This window comes from Muntiacus reevesi, chromosome 3, assembly GCF_963930625.1.
Source record: "Muntiacus reevesi chromosome 3, mMunRee1.1, whole genome shotgun sequence".
In the NCBI taxonomy this organism is placed as follows: domain Eukaryota; kingdom Metazoa; phylum Chordata; class Mammalia; order Artiodactyla; family Cervidae; genus Muntiacus; species Muntiacus reevesi.
Genome location: NC_089251.1, coordinates 87,673,871 through 87,696,316, shown reverse-complemented (window position 1 = coordinate 87,696,316; position 22,446 = coordinate 87,673,871). Strand labels below are relative to the sequence as shown.

At 46.8% G+C, this 22,446-nt stretch overlaps 1 protein-coding gene across 1 annotated transcript in view; it reads right to left on the bottom strand.

Moving 5' to 3' along the window:
• Nucleotides 1–21,875, bottom strand: part of XDH (xanthine dehydrogenase) — a 59,986-nt gene extending 38,111 nt beyond the window's left edge. The window contains exons 1-9 of the mRNA XM_065927402.1: nucleotides 21,834–21,875; nucleotides 15,426–15,483; nucleotides 12,456–12,552; nucleotides 10,691–10,799; nucleotides 7,525–7,651; nucleotides 6,515–6,576; nucleotides 2,751–2,819; nucleotides 2,334–2,420; nucleotides 1,032–1,173 (exon numbers count right to left, since the gene is read on the bottom strand). Of these exons, the coding sequence (XP_065783474.1) occupies nucleotides 1,032–1,173; nucleotides 2,334–2,420; nucleotides 2,751–2,819; nucleotides 6,515–6,576; nucleotides 7,525–7,651; nucleotides 10,691–10,799; nucleotides 12,456–12,552; nucleotides 15,426–15,483; nucleotides 21,834–21,875 (793 nt within the window). The remainder of the gene's footprint in view (nucleotides 1–1,031; nucleotides 1,174–2,333; nucleotides 2,421–2,750; nucleotides 2,820–6,514; nucleotides 6,577–7,524; nucleotides 7,652–10,690; nucleotides 10,800–12,455; nucleotides 12,553–15,425; nucleotides 15,484–21,833) is intronic.
• Between the last annotated feature and the right edge of the window lie 571 nt (nucleotides 21,876–22,446).

The following is a 22,446-nucleotide window of genomic DNA, read 5'->3' as shown; positions in this document are numbered from 1 at the left end:
GCCTGAGCCTGGCCTTCCTCTCTGCAGCTGCAGAACCAACCGGAACCCAGGGCTTGGGGGGGTTCTTCCAGAGCCAGAGATAGAAGCCCGACAGGCTAGAATGGGCTGCTCTGAGACCGCCCTGGCCTCTGAGGGTCCTCTGAGACCTTCCTGGCCTGTGTCTCCATCCTCTCTTCGGATCCTCACTGGGTTTGGGGCCCAGCCAAGGGGAAATGGGCCACGCCCGGTGTAGGAATGGACGGAGCCTGGCAGGGGCTGGGGTGTCTCTGCTCCTGAGTCTTCAGGCACCGGGCTGACAGCGGCACCTCTGGAGCCTCCGTGCCCTGTTTGCATATGGTGGGGCTCACGTCTAGGGGGTGGCATCATAGAGCAGGTGGTGGCCACAGTCGTGGGCAACACAGAACAGCCACACTGGGACATTTCCCCTCCCTTGCCTTACCATGTCACCCCCAGAAAAAGGGGGCAGGAGACTGACGTTTATGAACCCCTAGGGCCTATCGGGTACTGGCCCAGGCACTTGACCCATGTTGCTCCCTTACCCTCAGACTGGGAGCCCCTCAAGGGAAGGAGTCTGGTCTAGATGATCTGGGTACCCCTGGCTCCCCCAGAATACCTGGCATAGGGCCAGGTCTCTGTCAATGTTTATGGAGAACAATCAGCAAGGATCTCAGTTAATACTCAGAACAACCCTTGAAAAGTGAATGTTAGTCGCTCAGTTGTGTCCAACTCTTTGTGACCCCACGGACTGTGGCCCACCAGGCATCTCTGTCCATGGAATTCTAAAAGCAAGAATACTAGAGTGGGAAACCATTCCCTTCTCCAGGGGATCTTCCCGACCCAGGGATCAAACCCAGGTCTCCCACACTGCAGGCAGATTCTTTACTGTCTGAGCCACCAGAGAAGCCCATTCAGGGAGGAGTTATTACCTCCACATATGAAATGGGGAAGTGAAGGCAGAGTAGGACACACAGGACACATGGCCACAAGCGGCTGAACTGGACAGACTGACCCAGAGCTGCCCGACCTCTTACCGATCTCTGTGTTCCCCACCACCAGCTTGGCCTCGGGATGCTGAGCTTTGAGGTCCAGCAGCTCCTTCAAGGTGGAGGATTGGATCCAGGTCACACGCTCCCCTTCAAAACGCAGCTGCTTCGGTGGAATGTCTTTCAGCCTCTGGAAGATGCCATTTTCTTACCGTGTGGCCTGCTCCTCCCCACTGTGATTCCCAGGACCATTGCTTTCAGATTGCAAGAGGATCATCTACAGATTTATTTAGTACTGGATTCAGAGGAAAAGTGCATGTCAGGCAAGAAGCGAGGGGAAGCACTTGGTCCTGAGGCAGGACTTGGGTCACGGCTCTTTTACATACATTATTTCATTTAGTCTTTATTTTTTTTTCCCACTTAACCTTATTAGTTGGAGGCTAATTACTTTACAACACTGTAGTGGTTTAGAAGAGCTTTAGAAGAGCTCGAGGAAGAAGGCATTGTTAGTCTCTTCTTTTGCAGATAAAGGAGAAACCTGGGGATCAAGGTTATGGGACCTGCTGAAGGTTGCCGCCACAGGTGACTTCAACTGTCCCACCCTGTCTCCAGGAGGTGAGAGACGGGACAGGGGTGGCAGAAGCACGGGTATCAGAAGGCAACGTAATGGAGGGCTCGTTCTAGTGCATGAGGGGCGATGCAGGGCTAGGAGGGAAAATCCCCAGATTGAACTGATGGTTTTTTAAAGGTTTCATAATCCAGAGAAAGATATTCTGGTGGTCTGCTGCAAAGTCATTCTTTCTGGCCCAATGAACTCTGAAAATCATCTTCATGTGCTCACCACCCCTAGAGAAGTCTGCACTTGAGAAACTTTGAGAGTGGCTTGATTTTTGTCTGTTTGCCATCAGTGTTGGTGTGGAGGAGCAAGATCATCAAGGTGAGAAAATGGGCATGAGAGGTGTTCTTAAGATAGGGCTGCAGATCATTGTGTCCTTTGAACACAGTTTTTTTTTGTTTTTTGTTTGTTTTGTAAATAAATGGACTGCTTACAGAAAGGAGAATGCATTGCTTCAGGGCTTAGACAAGAGATTTAGCCAGGATGCCAGCAAACACTTCTGGAGCTCCTATTATTGTACACGGCATGCCAGACAGATCTACTCCTCACCTGTGAGCAACACGTGTGAAAAGGAGAAGTGTGGGTCCCTGTGGCCATATGTGGCACAGGGACTTGGAGTAAGAGAAACCAAGGGAAATTCAGGCTGAAAACCACAGGACAGAGAGGACACAAAGACCCCAGTGGGTACTAGTGGGACTCAGCAGGTCTCCAGGGGCTCAGGGCGCATCACCTACCAGCAACTCTGGGGGGAAGATGGGTTCCTGGGTGGGATCCAGGGGCATGAACTCCTCTGGGTTGAATAAAGACGGTGAGAGAGTAACCTGCTGGAAAGGGGAAAAGATAAGGTATACACGTCTCCCGCATTAAAATGCCCCCTAGGGCTGGCCCAGCCCTCTGTCCCAGCGAGCTCATCCACAGCCCCCAGCAGGCTGGTTGGGGTGGGGGTTGGGTTGGGGGAGAGCTCCCAGGAAACAGGGACACAGAGGTGTTGCCAGAGGATCCAGGGCTAAGGAGTACGTCCACCAGCTTCACAGTTTGAACATAATGGTTTCCTCTTCCAGCGGCCACAGCCCAGAGTGTAGAGATAGCCCACTGGCTCCTTTGACCTGAAGTTGGCCCTCAGGCTTCCAGGCCAAGAAAGACCCACTTACCCTGTCGTCTATCTTCTGGTTCATGCAGCAGTTTGGATTGTTCTCATTTCCTCCACAGCATCCACCATTCTAGAGAGATGGCCACAAATATCACACAAAGATATTTGCAAAGAGTTTTCACAGGAGCTAAAGAACTTAGATTATTACTGTCAAAAGAAACCTGGGTTTGAAATCCACCCCAGCATCTAGAGGAGCAGCAGATAATGCACCTCCCCAGCCCCCACCTCCCACCCATCCCACTTGCCTCTGCTTTAGTTACTTTCTCTCACTTGATAAATATAGATTATATAACTTGGGGATATATAACAGGATCTCTCCTGGAAGTAACAGAGAAATTTAATTCTAAGAAAATTTCTCCATAAAAACTAGGTCCTATTTTATCAAAACATCTTTTTGTGCTCACTTCCCTGCTTCAGTACTGCTTCCTGGGGAAGCCTCCCTGAGAGAAATTCCCATTGGTTCTCACAGCACTCACGCTCTACTTCTAAACCAGCAAGTCCTGGGCACCTCCCAGGCTGGAGTCTTTGTGGGGCTCCTGCCAAAGATGTCTAGGACCAGAGCTGGGCCAGGGATGTGCCTGACAACCTTCCACTCCTTATCAGGCTCTTTTTGCCAGAAAGTTCACACTCTATTCCTCAACATGTACCTGTTCGGGAGGTTATGTTCAGGTCTGCTGACCCAACACCTATGGACAGGGGACTTGCTCAAGACCTCTTAAGATGCCAACGACGGAGCACAAACTAGAGCCCAGATTGCTACATCCCAAAACCAATGCACTGAAGGTGGGAAAGGGAGTGTTTATCTCACTGATCTGCCCTAAGGAGGCAGAAGTCTCAGTTCAGGGCCCCAGAAGACACTACAGAATCGTGGAGTTCTACAAGACTGGGGAAAACTCCCAGGCTCAGTCCTAGACACATTTCCAGAGCAGCCAGCTCCTAGGGGAGTAGTTGGGAGGAGCCCTTCTCTACATTAATCGTGGAAGACAGCGTTCATACCACCATTTACTAAACGATGAGTCACAGCTCATCGGTGTCCCCGAAGAAGTTCTCAGAGGGCCAAGGAGGCTGAAGGTCCTTTGGGAACCTGCAAGCCTTCTCAGACTTGCCTCAACCACCCTGCTTGCAGACCCCTCCTGTAGTCACTACTTTACCACTGGATCTCAGAGCTGTCTATTTTCTACCTCCCCACTACTCTTGAGAGTTCCTTGGACTGCAAAGAGATCAAACCAGTCAATCCTGAAGGAAATCAACCCTGAACTTTGATTAGAAGGACTGATGCTGAAGCTCCAATACTTTGACACTTGACATGAAGAGCCGACTCACTGGAAAAGATCTGATGCTGGGAAAGATTGAGGGCAAGAGGAGAAGGGAGTAACAGAGGATGAGATGGTTGGATGGCATCAGTGACTCAATGGACATGAGTTTGAGCAGACTCCAGGAGATAGTAAAGGACAGGGAAGCCTGGTGTGTTGCAGTCCATGGGTTACAAAGAATCGGACATGACTTAGTGACTAAACAACAACACTTTGCCTTTCCCCTCTGTGTTTGGGCAGAAAGAAGAGGGCCTCTTCTCATCTCTCTTTTTGGAGAAGGAGTAATGTAGGGGAATACTAGGTCCTGCATACAGTAAGGCAACAGCCTTGCTCACCTGGTCCTTGTGGGGCAGCATGTATTTCACAAAAGTATGTTTCACAAATAATTAAAGTACCAGCGTATTCTTACTTAGATCTTTTTTCTTAATAATTCACTGATGTTTTTTATGACATAAATTTTTGTGATGTATGATGATGTGTCACTGCCCTCAAGGTCTGCTGAGGTTGGATAAGATTAGGGTTTTCCCCCAGAGAGATTTCCTCTTTCTGGGTGTGTGCATGTTCAGTTTCTCAATCACGTCTGACTCTGCAACCTTATGAACTGTAACCAATCAGATTCCTCTATCCATGGACTTTTCCAGACAAGAATACTGGAATACATTGCATTTTCTTCCTCCAAGGGATCTTCCCAACCCGGAGATCAAACCTGCATCTCTTGCATCTCCTTCATTGGCAGGCAGATTCTTTACCACTGTGCCACCTGGGAAGCTCAGGCTAAAATGATTAGGCTCAAGATTATTTTTATGATTCCTCATTTCCTTCTTTGCTGCTAGATGGATGTTATCATTTCTTGCTGTGAACAGGCTGCCTTCCTACAGCATACCTTCCTCACTCTTTTCCAGTGTGGTCATGTAAACTAGATAACTGAGTTTGTTAGAACTGTGTGTAAAATAAGAGCTAAGAAGCTCTGAAGAGGGCCTTGGGGGTTCCGGGGAGTAACATGCATGAGCTTCTGAGCACACTCTGTGTGCCAGTCACTTGGGCTACTTAAAGCACCCAGCTCTACTTGACTCTTCTCTACGCTGCCAGGCAGCAGGATTGAGGGAGGTATGGCTCTAGAGTGATAACAATAATAAAACTCTGACTCTCAGAAGGAGGATACTTCCCAACTACACTCAAAAGTCCTTCTCTTTCGAGAAAATAGTAGGGTTGGTCAGATTATCTTCCTTTGAGAAGGCTCCTATGAAGTAAATACACAGACAAGATTAACAATCCATGGTTCTCAGGGAAGCCTAAGCAGTAAATGAAGATTAAATATTGGGTAACAGGAAAAAATGTACCAGCATCATAATTTATGTTGCCATTTACTGAAAATGTAAGATGTGCCAGGCACTATTCTAAGAGCTTTACAAGGAGTTCTTCCCACAAGCACTTTAAGGTAGGTATTATTATAATCCCCATTTTAGAAATGAGGAAATTTGCCCAATATTATGTATCAATTAAGTGATGGAAAGGGTTTTGAACCCAGGTCTGCAGACTGAATCTAAGCTTTCAATCACTTTCATTTAAATTCATACTTCCTGGTTCCTCAATATCAACAGCATTCACCAGGGTGTGCTGTTTCCCATCCTTAGAGGTCCCACCTCCACCCTTTTGGATTATTTGGACACAATACTCCTTTTTTTTGCACTGTACCAACTCTAAGGTCAGTGAAAGACACAGGAGTCTGTGACTCTCCCCTCGACCCAGAATCAAATTGAGATGAGACAGTTTGATAGGAGTTAGGATCGACTTGACCCATTTGGGGAATCAGGTAAAATCTGGGGAGATTAAGCAAAAAAGGGAAGCCAGCTCTCCGTCCTCCTTGCCGTATGGCAGGTGTGTGTCTGCATTTATGTAATCAGCGCCTGTTCATCCCAGCTGTGGTTTGTCACTCAGAGTTACACGAATACTGCAGGGCTTCACACACTGTCTGGAGATCTAATTAGCAGTTTCATAAACCCAGCAGGGTGCCAGCTGCGGAAACCAGCCTGGACGGCAAGGGAAGAGGGGCGCGAGTGCTGAGTCAGGCTGGGTTGTTACTGAATGTCACATTCAGCACCTACACCATGGGCTGAGCAGGCCAGGCACCGAGGCAGGATGCCAAGCCCGAACGCCCTGGAGGAAGTTTGCTCTTAGGTGGCATGTTTCTTTCAGGAGCCAGCTCTCCAGGCCTTTCCTGGAAGGAAAGTCTCCGTGCTATTGATGAGAACCACCACTTCTCCCCACACCCCAAATAAGAATGGCAAAGCCCAGCGCCCTTGCCAGGTACCTACAGCAGAAGTTTCTGATAGTTGGCCATCTTATCTTTTTTCTCTGTAACCCAGAGGCCCTTGGCATCCCTCCCAACTGTGATTCCTGAGTGTTGTTGCTTCAGGAACTGGGCCACTGCTGTCCCGGAGCCCCCACTCACCTTGGCAAAGGTCCGGAAGCCCTGGAGGATGGGTCTGTAGCCTGTACAGCGGCACAAGTTTCCTGTGGGCCAAGGAAAAATCTGCAATGTCAGCACTGGCCCCAGGGCAGCTAAGGGGTTTGTGGCTTTGCTCCCAGCTCAGTAAAATGCCCTCTTTACATATTCTATTTTCTTTACTTGGAATGATCCTCCTCTTACTTGTACCCCTGACTTCCAAACATCTACCACTTCTTCCAGGAAGCCTTCCTAGAATGCTTAGATTGAATCAAGTGCTCCCCTAAGTCCTCCCATGGTGACTCCTAGTCAAAGCTTTATCAGTGAGCTTATCAAACTACATTATAAACTTTCTTCCCCTTCAGAACATGGACTCCTTGAGAAGAGGGACTATCTTCCATTCCTGTGTCCTTGTACCCTGTCTAGTGCCTGGCATATGACCGGACATCATATAACTGATTGGAATAAATGAGGCACTGAAAGAAATTGAATGGATGGGAAACCTTCTCTACTCAATTCAGAGGAAGAGATATCAGGTCCAGCCACCTGGGCCCATTCACAGAAGGCAAAGTGGGGAGCCAGTCCCTGCCCAGGACTCAGAATCAGGGTCGCCTTCCTCATACATGGCCTTTGTCCCCTGGAACCCTGCTCTGGGGAAGCTGCCAAGGCAGATGCCATGTCATTGGCTTCTGTGCAGTTTCCCAGATGACCTCCTCCCATGCCAGCCACTCAAGGTCACCCTTGCCAGCACAGAGGGGGTGTCAGGAAGACAGCTCAGGAAGATGGACACTAAGGCAGGAAAACCCAGAAGGTCTTCAAACCAACCAAGTGTTCTTCAAATTAAGAAAGGGCCAATCTCCCAGTAAATTTTAGCTACCATGATGGGATAGCCTGAGCCTTTCTCTCAAAAGTGCCTGGAACTCCTAGTTCACTCCTGGCTTCTACTCTGCCCCTGCCCTGCCCTCCTCCGAAACCCACTTGCCCTTTGCCTCCTGGGCCCTGCACGAGGCCCATACCTTGGAAAGCATCCTCGATTTCTTCAACAGTGGGCTCGGGCTGATTCCGAAGCAGTGTGTACATGCTCATGACGATGCCGGGGGTGCAGAACCCGCACTGAGAGCCATGACTTTTGGCAATTCTCTCCTGAAAGGGGCAGACGACATAGACACCTGTGTTGGCAGAACCCCTGCCAGGCTCCCTACGTGACTCAACTGAAGACAGTCCACGTTGACAGTCTGCACTGTACAAGGTCAAATCCTAGTGTTCCCACTTACCAGCTGTGACCTCGGCTAGATTACCAAGCCTCCCTAAACCTTGTCTGTTTGTTTAGCACTACCCTAGCACTTATCTTCAGAGCTGTGCTGAGAATTCAGTGAGATCATTCATGTAAAACACTTAGCCATCATACCTGGCATGTTATTAACCAATGGCAGTTATTAATAGGATACCCCCTCAAAGAACAGCGGCAATTAGAATTATTTTCTTCACTAAAGACAGAGGAGGAAGATTTAAGAGATTTAAGAGATGTGTGTAAGATCACACGTGGTGAATGCAAGAACTGTGTCTGGTTCTTTTAACTTCACTACCCCACAATCCAAAATCAACCAAATGAATCCATTTTATTCCAAATTAGATTGCCACTGTATTCTTAAGTGAAGGCAATTCTTGAAGCCCAATGGATGGAGACTTAAGAATTGGGGAATGTGTGCTATAGAATTCACTAAAAGCGTTGAACATCACAGAATTTTCATTCAGACCTGCCAGATCTTTATTACAACAAAATTCTCCTCATCTACATTATTTTTTGATCTCTTGGGAATCTCTCTTGGAACTTATGTCAAGTAAAATTGCTAGAATGTTTTATCACCAGCACTTAGCTCGGATAATCATTCATTTGAGAAATATTTACTGAGAATCTATTATGTGCCAGGCATAGTATAGGTCCTGGGGATGGAACATGCAGAAGAGAGATGAGGTCCCTCGTCTCACAAAGCTCACATCTTAGTGAGGGAAATACTGAAAAAAACAAAAAGAAAACTCGAGGTGGAGGTTGGTGCTATATAGAGAATTAGTACAAGATGACATGACTCAGAGTGACTAGTGGCTATTTGGAGTGGTAAGAAAAGCCATTATGATAAAGCGACCTTTAAGGTGAACTTGATGACATGATTTGGAACAAGGAAGAGAGTCACCCAGGCAGAAGGAACAGTGAGTGAAAGACTCTGACCACAGACAGTGCGAAAATCTGCTGAAAGGCCAGGACAGGTGGAACCCTGGGATGAGAGATGTCAGCTGGGGGAACAGGAAACAGCCAGAGCCTGCAGCTCTTCACAGCCAGGATTAGGGATCCTGATTGTGATTCTGGGTGTGATGATGGGAAGCCTTTATGGGAATTTCAGCAGGGCTTGATACGATCAAATTTGTGTTTTTAAAGAATCACTCTAGCTATTGAATAATGGCTATGGGGGCAAGAGAAGACACCGTGGATCACGGCACTGACGTGGCCTAGGTGGGAGGGGATGTGAGTTGGACGAAACAGTAGTAGGGGAGACAGAGAAACAAATGAAGATTTCATTGTAAACTCTGGAGGTAGAGCAGCTATTAATTCTGGATGGACTGGGTGCGGGGAATGAAAACATCACAGGGGACTCCTAGATTTTTGTCGTGAGCAATTGGGTGGATGCTTTGCCATTGATTCAGATGGAGGAAGACCAGGGGAGAACGAATTTGGGGGGGAAAAGAGTTTTTGTTAAGTTTGAGATCAGGCATCCATTTAGTGATTCAAGTAGGCAGCTGGAAATCGGAGTCTGATCTCTGAGGAGAGGTTGAAGCTGAAGATATGAAGATGGCCTTAAACTCATGTCTGGAGAGTGTGAAGGTGGAGAAGCGACTGGGCCCAGGCCAGAGCCCAGGGCACTGTGGCAATTAGGGACTGAGCTGAGAAGGAACTGCACGTGGTTCCAGCACAGAGGGAGGGGGGAAATGTGGTGTCTTAGAATCCCAGAGGAAAACGTAAATGGACAAAGGAAAGTGGAATCTAAGCTTATCTGGAGCCAAAAGAAGCGCATCGGGAATAAGGCTCTGTACCATTGGAAAGGGAGAACTTTCCCCTGATTCTAGGGATGTGATCTCTGTGTTTAAACAGCTCCTTTCTTTCGTCTACTTGTTTCAAAGTAAATTACAAGCCCTCATTAACCCTCTTACATCTGCTGCAGGTTGGACAAGTTTAGTAACCTGCCACTTTCCTGCCTAGGAAGCGAAGCCACACAGGTGATGTAATATCGCCTCACCCCACTCTGACCCCCATGACTGGTCCGAGATGCTCCCTCTGGGGGTATAATTAGCTTGCTCGACTGGCAGCCCTGGCTCCAGGATTCATGTCAGGGACCCAAGGAAGGCAAGATCCAAATGATATGGTACAGGGAATATTAAGAAAAGGGTCTGGCTCAGACACCCTCTGTGATCACACCCTCCCAAAGACCTCCTGCCTCAGTTTAACATGAGCACTGGGAACAGGGGCCTTTCCTTCCTCTGTGCTCTGCTCGATGTGGGGCCTCTCCCACCTCATCTACGAACACCCTTTCTCACTCCACAGAACCCTGACTACTGCCCACTCTTGCCCAAAGAGTTCCCAATCTCAACCCATCATCAGATGCCTGATACCATCAGGGAGAAAGCCTTGGTCAGACACCCACGTGTCTCTGACTCTGCCCTTGCTAACTGCCATTTTAACAAGCCTGTATCTGAGTGATCTCTGGGTGGGAGGTGAGAGGTGCAATGGAATTACTGTGGAAGGGAGCAGGGAATAGGTGGGCTTTTGATCAAAGGCACACAGCGTTTGGAATCTTCAATCCGAGAAGGCAGGGGGCTTCCTAAGCACACTTGGGCACAGAGAGGAAGGTCCTCCGCCCCTCCTCCCCCAGCTCTGGTACAGCTGGACCTGCAGCCACCGGATCCAGTTGATTTCATGGTTCCCACGGGGCCATGCAATGTCACCAGCCACTCAAACACAGGAGGGAGCTTCAGGCTCGGGTGTCTCCTCTTTCCACCTCACAGCTAACCCCTGACCTCCACAAGGAATGGAGGGGGGTGGCCAGCCAGAATGCCTCCTTGCCTCAGGCTGCAGCCCTCATCCCAACAATCCATAGCAAGCCTGCGGCCTTGGGAAGAGCTGCTGGTTACCTGCACAGGATGCAGCCTCGTCTTGGTGCTTCCAATTCCTTCAACAGTCGTCACAGCCACATGGTGCAAGGAGCAGATGGGGGCCAGGCAGGCATTGGCAGAAAAGTGGCTGGAACCCCAGATTAAGGTCATCCCACTGACCATTCAGGCCATCAGAGCGGACCCGAGTGCAGGGTCTGAGAGATTCGTGATGCTTCGTGTCACTTCTCCTCACTCTACATTATGTTCTCTTTTCCACAGGGATCCTCATCTCTCCACCCAGGCCAGGGCCCAAGCCCCCCCCCCCCCATTGTCCTGTGGGGTCACGAACTGGTGCACCCTAGGCCTCTGGGCTGGAACATGGAAGCCAGGGGCACTTTCAGCTGCCTCTTATTCAGGTAGACCCTGGAGGCTGAGTTAAGAGGAAGCCTCTGGGAGGTCCCAGGTCTAATGAGTCCCTTTTCCTCTACATGCTAGTTGCTCAGTCATGTGATCCTATGAACTGTAGCCCGCCAGACTCCTCTGTCCATGGGAATTCTCCAGGGAAGAATACTGGGGTGGGCTGCCATGCCCTCCTCTAGGGGATCTTCCCAACCCAGGATCGAACCCAAGTGTCCTGCATTGCAGGCAGATTCTTTACTGACTGAGCCACCATGGAAGCCTAAGAACACTGGAGTGGGTAGCCTGTCCCTTCTCCAGGGGATCTTCCCAATCCAGGAATCAAACCGCATTGCAGGAGGATTCTTTACCACTGAGCTACCAGGGAAGCCCTTAGCCACTTCAATTTCAGAACCTCCTGTCACTTCTGTTTCTCGGTTTTCACTCACCTCCATTTCTCCCATTCATCTGTGTGGAGAGGGAGGCAAAAACCCCCAGGTGAACTGCCCTTAGAGCCTCCCCACCTCCATCCTTTTACTCATCTCTCACTCACTCATGCAACCAACATCAGTCACTGAAGGCCAACCTTATACCAGGCACCCTGCTGAGGGCTGAGGAAATAAAGGTGAATTAGACAAAAACTCTGTCCTTTAATAGCTTGCCTTCAACTCAGGAAAGCAGAAACCAGTATGAAGATGCAGTTTAAATATCTTATGGTAAGGGTTGCAGGAAGGCTGTGTATGTGGCACCAAAGAACTAGCACAAAGGGTTCCTAACCCAATCTTAGGAGGTCAAGGAAGCCTTCCTGGAGGAGGTGATATGGGGTCGCACAGAGTCAGACATGACTGAAGTGACAGCAGCAGCAGCAGCAAGGTGTTAATAAGAGTTAGTCAGGTGGAGAAGTCCTTGAAAAAAGGACATTCAAGGTGGGAAACAGCTTGTGCAGAGACCAAAAAATGAGTGGACATGGAGCATTGGAGTTCATAACTGTTTCTGCATGAGCAGAGTGCTGGACCCATGGAGAGAAAGAAAACTGGAGAGGAAAGGTGGGGCAAATTGAAAGACCTCACATGTTGAGCAAAAAATTTAGATTGGGGGCTATGGAAGCCTACTGAAGGATTTCATGGGATGTGAAATGAGTCTGAATTTTTTAGAAAGCTGATTTTATCAACAGTGGAGAATCTTGTCCATATTTAAAAGCCAAGAAGATGTTCCCTAAGACATCATTGTATTATATCCCTAGTCATGATCAAAGCCTATTCAGGAATACAGGGGTTTACCCACATGTGTGCATACACACACATACAGACACACACATACACACAGATACACACAGACACACCATCACTCAAAAGCTGACACCTGCATCCTAGTCCCCAAAGGCAATCAGCCAGCAAACAAAGGATACATGATCTTGTCTTGGAGACGATCATACTTGGAGAGCATCACTGTACAAGCCCCACAGCCCCCTTCTCCACAGCCCAGCTTGGTTCCTCTCAGCCCCACTGGAAGGTCAAGGGTTAAGGAGTATGAACTCAAAGAAAAAAGTCTTTGTTGGCCTGCTGGGAAATGCCTGGGCTGAGCTGCAAGTGAAGAGCCATCCATCCACACACAGGCTCAGTCCCCTCATCCCTGGAGGCAGCAGGCTCAAACGGCCTCCCACTCAGAGAGGCTGCCCTGCAACCCAGGGAGGAAGGGATGGGGCCAGCTCCACGTGCAGAGGAGGAAAGGCCCTGGCACCCATGTATCATCCCCTGGGACTGGAGTGCCACTGCTCTCTAGACCTGGAGATCTTCTTGGGATCACAGTATTCTAAGTGTGGTCTTAACAGGCCCCCAAACTGGTGGGCTCACAGGGCAGCTGAATCAGGTGCCTCAAAGATGGAGCATGTGGGGCAATCCTGACTTCACCCCAGGTGGGCATGCAAGGAAGCCACTCAGGCCAGTACGGGACTTACTGAGTTCAGCTTCCCTCATTTCTTCACCATACCTCTTGGACTGATGAAGTCTGGGGACCAAAATTAGAGCTGGATTAAGGGCTTCTGAATATCCATCCCATCAGATATGTGAAAGGAAATTAAAATGAGGATATTTTGGGGGTCAAAAGCCAATATTGGAGACACCTCTTATGTCCTGGGAGAAATTAAGACTCTGATACTTTTTGAAGTTTGCAAAGTGCCTAACTAATAGGTTGCTTTGGAGAACAGCAATTACGGTGGCCTCTTTCCCACGGGACACACCAGCTCCACTGCTGCTTCTCCTTCAGGCCCCCAGGCCTCCAAGCCTTTCAGTTTCCTGCTGAAGATGGAGAGAACTGAGTCTCTTATCCCCTGGTTATTTCCCTAATTTTAAGATAAAGTTAATAGTTAACAATGATAGAGCATCTTCTACTTGGAAAGCACTCATGCCCATGTTTGAAGTTCACAATAATTTGGTTAGCAGGTAGGGCAGGAACTGCTCTAAGAAACAGTGAAATGAAAGAAAGAAAGGAGGGAGGGAGAAAGAAAGAAAAAGGAGGGAGGGAGGGAAGGAAGGAAAGAAGGAGGAAAGACTGAGATCCAAGACGTAATGTAAGCCCTGCAAGATAACAGTCAGTTACTTTGAGTGTTAGGGCCCAAACACAGTCCTCTAATTCCGGATTTGGGGTCTTCTCCTTCACCATGCTGCTGCCTCTTTTAATGTACAGCTGAAGAGGGCGCTCTAGATCTGGAGTTTTTCCTTTCACTAGTCTGGACCTATGAGATTAGCAGTTGAGATCACTCTTGGGGCTCATGAGGATGAAAGGAAGCAGCCCAAAGTAGTCTAGAGGTCTTCTGCTAGCCTGGGGATCTTTCTGGAAGCCAAGGTAGAAGTCAAGGTTAGAGTCTTCTCTCTTGCCTGGAACTCTGACAAATAAACTCTCAACACAGGCAGCAAGAAGCCATGAGAACTGCATATTTACATGAAGCCATCTTTCAGGGTTGGGTTTTATTTGAGAATTGGCATTTAAACCAACCAATGCTATGATCAGGAACTTCTTAGCCCTCTGGGTCTTCACAATCTTATTAGAAAACTAAAAATTGATGCCAACAATCTAATAATGAGCCTCTCTTCCCTAGCTGCCTAGGTAGATGGGCTGGAAATGGAGTTTCATGAAGTTCCCTGATCCTACTGAGTGACTCTGCCTCTACAAAAGCACCATCAGGTCCATGAACTGTGAACCTCCAGACCTGCCCTCTCCAGGTCAAAAATCCAGGACAAAGTACACTAGAGCCAGCCACTCTCTTATAGGAGGTGAAAAATCAAGAGGGAAGGCCATGGATTCCAGGCTGGCTTCTGTGGGTGTTGAGACATCTTTTTGTTATTCCAAAATACATCACTGGAAAGAGCCACAAGACATCCCCACCTCTGGGAGCCTCAGGGGTTTGTTGACAGAGGTCAGGATGGGCATCACTCTACAGCAGACCCCTAGCAAGTTTCCAGTGGTGGGTGGGAGTTTCAGACCGTGGCGCTGGGCTTCAGTCCAGGCCTCCCAGCACGTGTGCAGAATACGTGAGGTGGGGGAGGCAGGTGCCTGAACACACCCAGCCTCACCTCCTCCTCTGTCAAAGGGATCGCTGTGGAGTCAGTGAGACAGCCTACACAAATCTCCTGAACTCTGCCTGTACATGATCAAGTGCCCATTAGATGTTAGCTCCTATTGTCTTTACTGTTGTTCTTGTTCCAGGGTCTCAGAATCCTTTCCTACTATGAAAGAACAAAAGGGATGCAGGATCTTACAGAAGCCCTCCCCACACTGGGGGCAGAGCAACACCCTACCCCCCAGGAGTCCCCCACCCCATGCTTCCCAGCACCTGCCGTTACCACAGTGGATGGTGCCTCTTCAGGATTCTCACCTCAGGCATCCCTTTCCCCCAGAATACCCCCTCCTCTGACTTTCCCTTTCGCTTTGCATAGCTTGAAAGCCTCCATGGGAAGCCCATTCCTGTATTAACAAAGGTCTGCTGAGGCAGGCTCCCACCCTCCACACATTCTTCCTGGTGGGGAAGGGAAAGGCCGTGAAGCTGGTCAGGGCTAAGGAGCGCCTTTTGGAGCTGTTTGTTTTACAGGCCCAAGATTAAATTTTAGCATTACTGGAGTCTTAAATGCAAGAGACCTTGAAGAATATTAAGGACAACATTCTTATTTGGCAGCTGAGAAATTCAGACCCACAGACTTCCCGAGGTCAGACAGCTGCCAAGTGACAGAGTTGCAGCTAAAATGCAGAGATCCAGAGCCCTAATCCAGCGCTCTTCTCTGTTCTCCTGGCCTCCAGACCAGTTACCAGCAAGTGGCCTAAGGCCCAGAGAATGAGTCCCCAGTGGCCCCTCTCCCTCACCCCCACTCCAAAGTCAGGATACACTTTCTTCTCAGGTAGGCCAAAAGGGTTGTTTCTGGATCTGCATTTTTCTCCACCACCTATAAAAAACAAACACAAAAGAAAACTATATCAAACATATACTTAGCCATTGTCTCACCCAAGAATTTGCAGAGTTAATGGAGGTGTATTAAACATATCATGAAAATGAAGGTATTTTTCTTGACCATTCCATAAGACAAACATATTAGCTGCAAGCCAAATTGTGTGCAAGCTAACATCCTGCAATTCTAAAATTCTGCATTCATGCTCAGCTCTGGACCCATGACAGGGCACGTAAGTGTGGCACCTACCATGCTGGGCTGATCAAGGCAAAGTCCCCTTTGAGTTAAGCATGTCATTTCATTTCCAGCTGCTGGATAACATCTGTGTATGCCAGGGACAGACCTCTGGCTTTGTCTCCTGGAGAGTAGACTCTTAGGCAGTAGGTGGCCAGTTGGTCGGCCTGTGATCATAGCAGAGTACTGTAAATTGGGTTATCACAATCAACAACACTAGCATAGGTTAGAAATGGAGGAAAAGTCTCAAACCAAAGGCCCATGAACAGAATGTTCAATAAGATGGAAAGTTTGTCTTACAGAGTTCAGTGCCAGGTCCTGATGGAAATCATAGAAGGAAATCGGTAAAAATCTGTTTCACTTCTCTTCTTGCATCATCAAGCACAATAGGGTTTGGATGATTGGGGTGAGTAAGAGGAGAGCGTGTGTCATAAGGGGCTTCCCAGGTGGCGCTAGTGGTAAAGAACCTGCCTGCCCATGCAGGAGACAGAAGAGATGAGGGTTCGATCCCTGGGTCAGGAAGATCCCCTGGAGGGGGGCATGGCAACCCACTCTAGTATTCTTGGCTGGAGAATCCCATGGACAGAGGAGCCTGGGATGCTACAGTTCATAGGGTCACAAAGAGTCAGACATGACTTAAGTGACTTAGCATACATACACACACACACAGACGTGTGATAAGAATTTCTTTAGAGAAACCTGTACTAGGAGTCCCACGTGTTCCTGAATTAGGAGGAGAAGGTATCTGAAATTAAATGACACTTGCTCCTTGGAAGAAAATCTATGACAAATCTAGACAGAGTATTAAAAAGCAGAGACATCACTTTGCTGACACAGGTCCATATAGTAAAAGCTACGTTTTTTTCCAGTAGTCATGTATAAATGTGAGAGTGGGACCATAAAGGAGGCTGAGTGCCAAAGAATCGACGCTTTTGAACTGTGGTATCGGAAAAGACTCTTGAGAGTCCCTTGAACAGCAAGGAGATTAAACCAGTCAAGCCTAAAGGAAACCAACCCTGAACAATCTTTGGCAGGACTGATGCTGAAGCTGAAGCTTCAATACTTTGGCCACCTGATACACATATCCCCTCCTTCTTGAGCCTCTCTCCCAACCGCCATCAAAGTGCCAACTCATTGGAAAAGACCCTGTTGCTGGGAAAGATTGAGGGCATGACTAGAAGGGGGTGACAGAAGATGAGGCAGCGGTTGGATGGCATCATCAACTCAATGGACATGAACTTGAGCAAACTCTGGGACATAGTGGTGAACAGAGGAGCCTGGCATGTGCAGTCCATAAGGTCACAAAGAGTCGGAGATGAGTTAGTGACTGAACAATAACAACAACAAAAACAGACTTGAGAACTAAGTAAAAGGCATGATCCTGGGTCCTGGGATTGTGGAAAGAAAGCTATAAATTACATTTTTAGGAAAATTGGAATAATGATGCATAAAGTCTAGAGATTGGATAATAATGATATAGTAACACTAGATTTCCTGATTTTTATAAATAGATTGTGGCTATGTAAGAATACCCTTATTCTTAGTTTAAGGGAGAAAGAAGTATGATATCTGAAATTTATATTCAATTGTTCATAAATAAAATTTTATACTTTATATGTTCATTCCAATTAATTACATATTTAAATATATAAAATTATGTACTTAAAAATCTCTATATCTATGTACCTATATATCATTTTGCTGGCATTCATTTAGCAAGTATTTCTTTGTATTCTTCTTGCAACTTCCTTATAAGTTTAACTTTTAAAGTTCAAAGTTTGAAAAATAAATTTCTTTAGTAGAGGATTTCTCAGGGTTTTAATATCCATCCATTCATCCTTTCCACATTAACTGGGCACCTACAATGTGCCAACAAAGTGGTGTAAGAATATCTAATATCTAAAAAGAGCATCTTGTGGGGATATTTGTCTTTGTTTTTTTTTTTTTTTCTTTTTACAAAACAAAACATCTTTATTTGGTCCGTCGGAGCCTGAGGGGATACTTGTCTTTGAAATACATTTTGGAATATGGTAATTTACCTGATCACAATCCACTTTGCCAACCTGCTCATTAGCTCCCAAATGGTAAATGCCTGGTCTTAGAGATTGTGTTTCTCTCATGCATGTGTGTCCCACAGCCTCAGGCCTGGGAGGAGCTTGTAAATGTTGATAACAAGGCGGGGTAGGTGGGTATGTGACTGAGTTTTGACTTATTACTGACTGCTGCTTCTCGTGGGCGTCACTCCTGGACACTTTCAGCTGTACCCTCCATGCAGAATTTTCTAGACTTCTCCAGGGGTCAATATCTCCACTAACCAGAGAGCGACTGTTTGAATAACAAGAATCCAGCACCAACCCCCACCCTCACCCCGACAACCAGGAGCAGAAATGCAGACATAAAGAATGGGCTTGTGCATCACCGGCAAGGAATTCAGACCCAGAAGGAGGTGGAAAGAAAAAGAAGAAAAAGAAGGACAAGAAACACAAAAAGGATAAGAAGCACAAGAAGCACAAAAAACACAAGAAGGAGAAGGCCGTAGCTGCTGCGGCTGCAGCTGCCGTAACCCCTGCAGCCGTGGCTGCTCCCACAACCACATCAGCACAGGATGAGCCAGAGCCAGAGCCAGAGCCTAAGAAGGAGACTGAAAGTGAGGCTGAAGATAACCTTGATGACTTAGAAAAGCACCTGAGTGAAAAGGCCCTGAGATCAATGCGGAAGGCTCAAGTGTACCCACAGTCCTAGATGGAAATGTTTGTTATGATGTAAATTTTATTTGGTTTGTACGCAATTCAATTTCAAAATTGCTAAAATGTGTTTGAGCTTTAGACTATAACATTTGTTGTAATAATTGCTAGGTTGAAGTTCACCATGTAAAAAAAAAAGGGCATGGATTTACACTGCAAAAGGTGTCCACAGTGTATTAGTGACATTCTTTCATTGACAGCTGACATGAATTTGTTTAGACTGAAATATTTTAAGCCAAAAAAGAAAAATCCCCTTTTTAAAAAGGGAGGTTTAAATATCATTGGCATTCTTATGGTTCCTTTAAATACCCCTGGCTATTCCCAGAGGTTTCTCTTTCTACTTTTTCTTTCCTTTTTCATTTTTCTCATTTGAGTCTTAGCACCCATTTTAGTTATGATGCTTTCAACCTTGATGGTTTGCAAGCTTGCCCAGAAACAAGACCACTGTTGAACTACCACAAAAGTATAAATGAATATTTTAATGCCACAATCTTTCCTGTTGCCTGTGGAGTCTCTGCTGAAATGAATCAGGATTCGAGCTTTAAGATGAGACAGAAAATGAAAGCATGTTGTTTGCCAGGACACTGTGGGTTTATATAGATGTGTAACAAGTTGATTTGGAACACTGGAATTTCATTCTTTTCTCTTTTTTTTGTAAAGGCAATTAACTAGCCCCAGGAAGGATCCTTCAGTTACATAAAATTTTGTTTTATGAAATGTCATGGCTCCATTCATAATTTTGCCTTGTTCCAGTCGGTATATACAACTTTCAGAGCTCTTGTATTTGGAAAGCTGGAAGGGCCCAGACTTTGAAATAGTGTCTTGTTTTCACTGTTTTTGTTTCGCTTTTGTTTCTTTTTTTTTTAAACTAAAGCTATATAAAGCTTGTGGATTAAACAGAATAAATTTCTAAATTAAAAAAAAAATGGGCTTGTGGACACAGCGGAGGAAGGGTAGGGTGGGACAAATCGAGACGGTAACACTGACATGTATGCACCACCGTGTGTAAGGTAGATAGCTAGTGGAAAGCGGATGTACAGTGCAGGGAGCTCAGCTCAGTGCTCTGTGATGACCTAGAGGGGTGGGATGGCAGTTGGAAGAGAAGCTCAGGAAGGAGGGGACATATGTATACTTAGAGCTGATTCACATTGTCATATAGCAGAAACCAGAACAAATTGTAAAGCAATTATCCTCCTATTAAAAATACATTAAAAAAAAAAAAGGAATCCAGCCAAAAGCATGATCACTACAGTGATACCAAAATACTGGGCAACTCTTTCCCTTTGACTCTGACTTTAAATCAGAGGAAGTGGAAGCCATAGTCACCAAGGCCTGTCACCACCACAGAAGGCTCTGGAGGTATCTGATCATTTGTGTCTTACACCCTCTCCAGGATCACAGCGAGGGAAGACAAAAGTCCTAGACAGTGGTCTGAAATAGGAAGAGGAGGAAGTGCATATTTAAGAGTGAGTCAGCAAGTCCCGTCAGCTTCTTTGGTAACCTCCTTGCACAGTGTCTGGTAAAGAAAGATCTAGAACATCTTGGGAATAGAATTGGGAAGAAACAACTGCCTCTGTTTGACTGGGAATTCCTTGCTTGGTCCAATTTTTACAGCACTGTTTTCACCTCATCACTCCTCATCTTTTCTCACCACCTTTCCAGCAGATTCTCAAAAGTCCACGTTTACAAAATTAAATGCACCAATATTCAAAACAGAAACTTACGGTAGTGGAAGTTTCAAGAGATGGTAGGGTTTGATGCAATAATACCATCTAAAAAATTTTAAATTGCTTTCCTAAGGTGAAAATAAAATACACAGGGAAACAACTTTCAACAAATCAGACTGACCTTGAAATGCTGCTTTCTAGATTTGGTGCATCACAGCAACCATCCCCAAAGAAAGAACCTTGCACTGTCACATGTGAATTGATGGCTTCATAAATAATCAAACCTTTGAGTTAAGTCACTGAATCCACTGCTCACCCATTACAAAAATCACTTAGAAGAATGCCACAGAAGATGCCTCTGTGTAAGTAATATGTGAAGAAAACCTATTCAGCAACTGTTTCTTAAATCTCTCCAGTGTAACTGCTGCATGTGACAGTGTTTTTGGAATTCTTGGCTGCAGAAATCTTTACAACCACCAACATCGAAGCTTTGCCCTACATCTTAGTTTGCTGAAAGGAAGTCAACACAGAGAAATCACTCTGCACCTGGAAGAGCACGGGTGACCTCCTTCCCCAGGGCCACCCGCTGATACCACTGAAATTGAATCTGACCTCCTTGGAAGCCCCTTACATTGCAACAGCTCACGGCATTCCCCTGCAAGTCACCCAAACACACCCTGACAATTTAAGCACTAGCTGCATTTTAATTCTTGAAAACTGCCTCCAAAGTCGCCTAGCTTCTCAACTTAAAATTGCCAATATTGCAAAACAAAATTGCTCTGACTCCTGGGTTTGGTCCTCACTCATAAAATCCACATGGCCATTCACAATGTGCAACCACGGCTACTCTTTTACTGTCCATTTCATTCACAATCAGGGAGCTGAATTGAGCACCTCAGCACCGGTGGAGGGAGGGCAAGTGGATAACGGAGAAAATGTGATGTGCTTACAGCTCTCTCCCTTCACCTGCATTAAAATCTGCAAAGGTTCTTACCCTTCTGGTGCTGCAAGGACTGGTACCCATGTCATAAGACTCTCCTCTGCCCCATTCCAACCCCACTTTTCCTAGGTCCCTATGAACACCAGTGAAGTTGATCCAAGTGGGCAATTTTTATCAAAGTAAGAGGTTTGCAATATTTATACATATAACCAAGAGTGGGGTGGGGGGGGGACCCATGCCCTTTAGGAAACAAGATGTCAGGATATGTCCTCACACAAGTTAGCTGTTACATTGATATGGATAAAATTTCAGAATCAAAGCTGTGTACATTTTATACCCTGAGATTAGCAAGAAAACACATTCCTGTTCCTTTTCTCAGTAAAGAGAGCAACAAAAGCCTTCGGATACTTTTGATTAAACACCGAAATAGAGGTGGGGTGGGTGACCTCCAATCTCACCAAGAACCCTGTCTACCTTTCTCAGCTTGGTGCCAGCATCTCTACAGGCTGGGAGCACGGGGGAGGAGAGTGCTCCCATATACCCTTCTTCTCTCTTCCCTCCCCATCGTTCCTCTGCCCCATGGGGATCTCAACTGGGTTCTAGACCTGAGAAGGTCTTCTCTCCCCAATGATACCCCAAATTCAGGAATAGCTTTGAAGGAAGAGAGAGAAGGCGAACAAGTGAGTGAGAACCCAAAATAGAGAGGACAAACATCCCTCCCAAGGATCAGGGAAACCAGAGGAAAAGTCAGCTTCTGCTTACCTTTTTGCCATTCACAAAGAAAACCAATTCATCTGCTGTCATTGTCAATGGGTTGGTTGTCCCCGAACTCCAGGTACCTCACGCCCGAGAGGTACTGCCAGTTATCACTGCCCTGCAACTTGACAAATACACCTCCCCCAAAAAAGAAATGAAGTCAGCCAATGGGACGGACCAAGCTTAGAGCTTCGGGGCACAGAGAGTTCTTGGCACAAGCCACCAGTTTACATAATCAAGGAAAATGCAAACAACCGTATACAGCAAATCACACCCCCAACACTTGTGTCCAAGAGCACAGAGGAAGACACGGTGGATATAGCCTTGGTGCTAGATGACTGTGTGTCTTAGGCATCACCCTCATGGAACTTGCTTCATCCCCTACTTGAAGACAGAGAAGGGGGACGGGCCACAGTCATAGTCACAGTCATCGCAATAGAGATGAATCACATCCTCCAAGTCCACACTTGTCATCTCACCATTTAGTTATAGAGACCCAGACTCAGCATAACATGCAGGACTCATTCTCCCAGAGCCTGGAGGAGTCTGGAGCCACAAGAGGCAGAGTCCAGTGCTTCAGATGCAAACTCTGACCTTTGACTCCATCAGGTCTCTTCTC